The 5,000-nt window shown below is 40.9% G+C and overlaps 1 protein-coding gene across 1 annotated transcript in view; it reads right to left on the bottom strand.

Annotated features, from left to right (window-relative positions):
* The window catches only part of LOC307270434 (unconventional myosin-Va-like), a gene marked incomplete at both ends in the record, with an annotated part of 75,724 nt that overhangs the window by 3,785 nt on the left and 66,939 nt on the right, over positions 1-5,000 (bottom strand). Inside the window, 3 exons of the mRNA XM_080054316.1 lie at positions 518-598; positions 3,028-3,084; positions 3,495-3,595. Coding sequence (XP_079910442.1) covers positions 518-598; positions 3,028-3,084; positions 3,495-3,595 — 239 coding nt within the window. The remainder of the gene's footprint in view (positions 1-517; positions 599-3,027; positions 3,085-3,494; positions 3,596-5,000) is intronic.

Here is a 5,000-nt window from a genome sequence, read left to right as displayed (position 1 = left end):
GAGACAGAGTTTGGTTGACTTTTTGTCAAACCACCACCTTTAACCAACAGCAAGTAAGACCTCAAACTATTATCAGTAACTAACACAGCAGTTAGTAAGTAAGTAAGTGGTCTATATGCTCCAAAATAATTACGTTGTGATTGTATTTCAAATAGGGTTGTGCACAGGGCAGGATATTAGCGGGAGGGGGGGGGGGGGGTATGGGCTCCAGGAAAAATCCCCCCCGTAAAAATCTGAAATTGCACTTGAAGCACCCCACTTACACGTCCAAATAAAATAAGTATAATTAGTTAAATATTTTGAAAGTCGATAAGATACAGCGTGCAAGAGAAAAGATGGCAGGATTACACCACTTCCCTATGAGAAGGCAAATCTTTCATAAGCGTGCACTAGATAAAATGAGTATGAAAATAACCCATAAGCACACACCCTTCCCTGTTCGAAGGCAAACCATTCTTCATGCAATTAGTTTTTTAAATTATTATTATTTTATTTTTTTGAACCCATTGTTGTCCACCTGATGGTTTCCTTTAAGCCCTGATTAACCAGCCACATCTCTCCGTCCTCATTCAGTTTATGGAAGTCTGGGGCGGCAGATCTGACACACACACACACACACACACATACAGACGCACACACACACACACACAGATGCGCGCACACACACACACACACACACACACACAAGAAATGACAGGATGGATGGATGGATGGAGGAAAGGTACACAAGACAACAACAAAAATATGTCTCTCTGTGTGTGTGTGTGTGTGTGTGTGTGTGTGTGTGTGTGTGTGTGTGTGTGTGAGTATGTGTGTGTGTGTGTGTGTGTGTGTGTGTGTATGTGTGTGTGTGTGTGTGTGTGTGTGTGTGTGTGTGTGTGTGTGTGTGAGTGTGTGTGTGTGTGTGTCTGTTTTCAAAGACATGAGAAATAAGATGACAAAACATAATGGAAAAAAAATGGAACAACAAACCGTAGAAGAATCTGTGCAAATAGTTTTCAAAATTTGCTGTGCATCTCTGCTTTTAAAGGGACAGTGAATATGAATATACAGCAGTTGGTTCTGAGCGAGTGATTTGATTGGACGAGAGACATTCCATGCGTTCTGAAGCAGCGCTGATATGAGCGAACAACATCACTCCGAATGTTCAGGGACTGTTCATCAGACTGACTAAATCCCTCCCGCTCACTAACCGAGCTTATTCTTGAAAAATGCCAATAAATTCTACACACTGCAGACAGGCTAAAGTGGCTCTTTGCCCTTGCTGGCTATCTGGAGAAGGCCTGGGCCAAGAGAACAAAAAACACTTATAAATGAGATCTTTATGTTTGCTTTTCTTTTCTTTTCTTTTGTTTGCGTCTGTTTCCTTGTTGTCCTACTGTGAACTGTGATCACCATTTACAGGAAGTGAATGTTATCATTTGAATTTGATACAGTTGTTGGGTGTCTTATAATCACAAAGGGGATGGGTCCTTGTTTGGACATGACACAATAATAAAAATTCATTCATTCATTCACTCACTCATTCATTCATTCACTGTACCTTTAAATAACAGAGAAACAAATGGCCGTTCATGCAGGATCACAGCCAAACTCATTCCATAAAGCTGAGGCCTCAAACCACTGCATCCAACCTGTCACTGCTGTATATACAGTACGAGGATGTCACGTTATTAATCTATGTTAAACCTGCAGTGTGTAGAATTTTGGGTTTTATTTCCTAGCAGATTTTGTAGAAAGTAATTATAATATCCATAAGTACATTTAATTTAGTGCATAATAGCTGAAAAACATTTTTGGAATGATTTTTTCTTCCCTTAGAAAGGGTCTCATATATGTCCATATTTCTGCATATTTCGGACCAAGGCCTAGTGCCGCCATCTTGAAAGTGTCATAGTTGGAATGTCATCAGGTGCATTGTTTAAAATTTAGAATTGTTCTTGTCCTTGAAGGCCACTGTAGCTTCTGTTATTATTCGAAAGGGTTGGGGTTACCCAGGGAGTGTTGCATTCTAGAACGTTGTAGAACTTTCTTGATGATGTCATATTACACACTGCACCTTTAATAAAGTATTCAACTATTATTTTTTTTTTTTAGCTCAGACATATCCATGCGTTCATGCCCCACATTTTATAAATAGGGATTTTAGAGCATTTTAAAGCCACTAAAAAATCCCATTATAATTGTTTGGACGGAATCCATTTTGAGTCAATTCCAGTTAAAGAGACTCCTGTACATGCTTAGCTATTGAAACCTATGCACGCCTGCTATTCCTAAAGCTTGCCTCCTTAAAATACTAGTAAACAAAGGGGCCAGTTTCTCAGAAATGTATCAAGCCTATTCCCAGACACAATTGTACTTTCAATGGAAAATCTCATTTCAAAATTCCATTAAGTCCACGACTAAGCTTAAAGGTGCAGTGTGTAATATGACATCATCAAGAAAGTTCTACAAAGTTCTAGAATGCAACACTCCCTGGGTAACCCCACCCCTTTTGAATAATAACAGAAGCTACAGTGGCCTTACAATTCTACATTTTAAACAATGCACCTGATGACATTCCTACTATGACACTTTCAAGATGGCGGCACTAGGCCTTGGTCCAAGATATGCAGAAATATGGACATATATGAGACCCTTTCTAAGGGAAAAATAAATAATTCAAAACTTTTTTTCAGCTATTATGCACTAAATTAAATGTACTTATGGATATTATAATTATATTATAATTTCTACAAAATCTGCTGGGAAATAAAACCCAAAATTCTACACACTGCAGGTTTAATAGATGTCTAGAACAATGTCCCAAAAGTCGGTTAGATCATGAGTAAGACCTAAAAGTGTATCTAGATATTTTTCTACATATTTCGACATGCTGTTAGAAGGCAGAACGCTCGGCCAAGCTACCAACAGCTTAAAAATTTTCCTAAAAAATAGTAATTTGTCATATTTAGTTTTTTTTTTAAACTATGTTAGGCAACAGTGACCATGCATGTTCTACTACACATGCCACATCTCCATGGTTACCTCAGCCTATTGAGGAGGTCGCTGACATCCAGGGATTTATGAATGAATCGAGGGGATCTGAATGGGACAAGGAAGGGTTCACACACACACACGCACACACACACGCACACACACACACACACACACACGCACACACACACGCACCCACACACACACACACACACACACACACACACACACACACACACATGACATGACACAACATATATAATGGTGATATGAAATATGCAACAAGGACACATTGACAATGACAGACACGTGACAGACATGCCAGAGCATTTGGAGGGAATTAAAGGTGCACTGTGTAACTTTGGGAGTGTCAGAGAAATGGAAGTTGAGTTGCTGAGTATAATAAAGTTATATAAAATAACAGAAAGAGAGAGAGAGAGAGAGAGAGAGAGAGAGAGAGAGAGAGAGAGAGAGAGAGAGAGAGAGTGTGTGTGTGTGTGTGTAACTGGCCAATGTACCTGTTGGTGTCTTTGAGTCCGATGCAGGCTTGCTTCAGCTCATCTGCATCCTTCAGCTTGGAAACTTCTTCAGCGTAGACGGACGGCTCGGTCATCGTTTCCTATAAGTTAAACGAGGGAGAGTTAGTTAGAGTGTGTGTGTGTGTGTGTGTGTGTGTGTGTGTGTGTGTGTGTGTGTGTGTGTGTGTGTGTGTGGGGAGGGGTGTGAGAGTGTGTGTGTGTGTGGGGAGGGGGGGGGGGGGTGTAGTGTGTGTGTGTGAAGATGTGAAAGAGAGAACAAATCAGAGTGTGGGTGTATGTGAATGACAACAAATTTATTTTTTCCGATTTTGGCCGCTTCGTAAAAATAAAATTTATGTGATTTTTTTTTAATATATTTTTTTGGCATTTTTATGCTTTATTGATAGTGTAGAGACAGAGGTGAAATGGGGCAGAGAGGGGAGTGACATGCAGAGAACGACCACGGGCTGGAATCGGACACGGGTCCACTGCTGGCCGAGGCCCATGGGGGGGGGACGCCCTACCAACTGAGCTAAGGGCGCCCCCGTAATGTGATCTTTGAAGTGCTCTGGAGTACTAGTGATTCGAAGGCTTCTTGAATGCAACTCCAAACACAGTGTTCATTTTGGCAGCACTTTTACTTTTCATGGCCTAAAATGGACTGAAATGTTTTTTGTTGTTAACGACTAAATCTATGAAGGATAAAAATTACCATAATTGTGACCAAAACCTCTGAACATTTTCGTCTAAAGGCTGAATCTAAAAATGCTGCTAAAACGAACACTCTTGACGCAGTCTGCATGCGTGTGTGTTGCTGCCTCTGTGTGTGTGTGTGTGTGTGTGTGTGTTGCTGCCTCCCTGCTGTATCAGTATAGCTGTCGGCTATAAGAGTCCTTTCTCTCTGACAGATAGGCTATTTAAAGTAATTTAAAGGTGAAACCTCGGGACAACACACACACAAGCACACACACACACACACACACAGACACAGACACAGACACAGACACACACACACACACATCTAGCTAGTAGCTATACGGAGAATGTCACTTCACAGCTGTGGCCTTTTCTATTCTGCCTTGATTCATAGATTGACAGTAAAGGTGATCAGTAACTTGGGAATTAAAGGTGTAGTCAGTGATTCTGTAGAACGCTTGTTGTCAAAATCACTTTTTGTCAAAAATCAGTGAATATCTCCTCATGATCCGCTACCTGTCTGTACTGTGTGTGCACTGGAAAAAAAATCTTCTGTCAATACACAGCCTAGGCTCTGTAAACTGGCATGTAAACAAAAGGGGGCCCACCGCAGCTAGCAACATGCCCGCTTACAGAGCCTAGGCTGCATTTTAACACTGGGTTTTTTTTCTCTCCAGCGCACACACAGTACAGACAGGTAGTGGATCATGAGGAGATATTCTCTGATTTTTGACAAAAAGTGATTCTGACAACAAGCGTTCTCCAGAATCACTGACTGCACCTTTTTATTTGACCACCATTGTTTGTTTG

The sequence above is a fragment of the Ammodytes marinus genome (assembly GCF_949987685.1).
Source record: "Ammodytes marinus genome assembly, contig: scaffold_184, whole genome shotgun sequence".
In the NCBI taxonomy this organism is placed as follows: Eukaryota; Metazoa; Chordata; class Actinopteri; order Uranoscopiformes; family Ammodytidae; genus Ammodytes; species Ammodytes marinus.
This window is presented reverse-complemented; position numbering and strand designations above follow the sequence as displayed.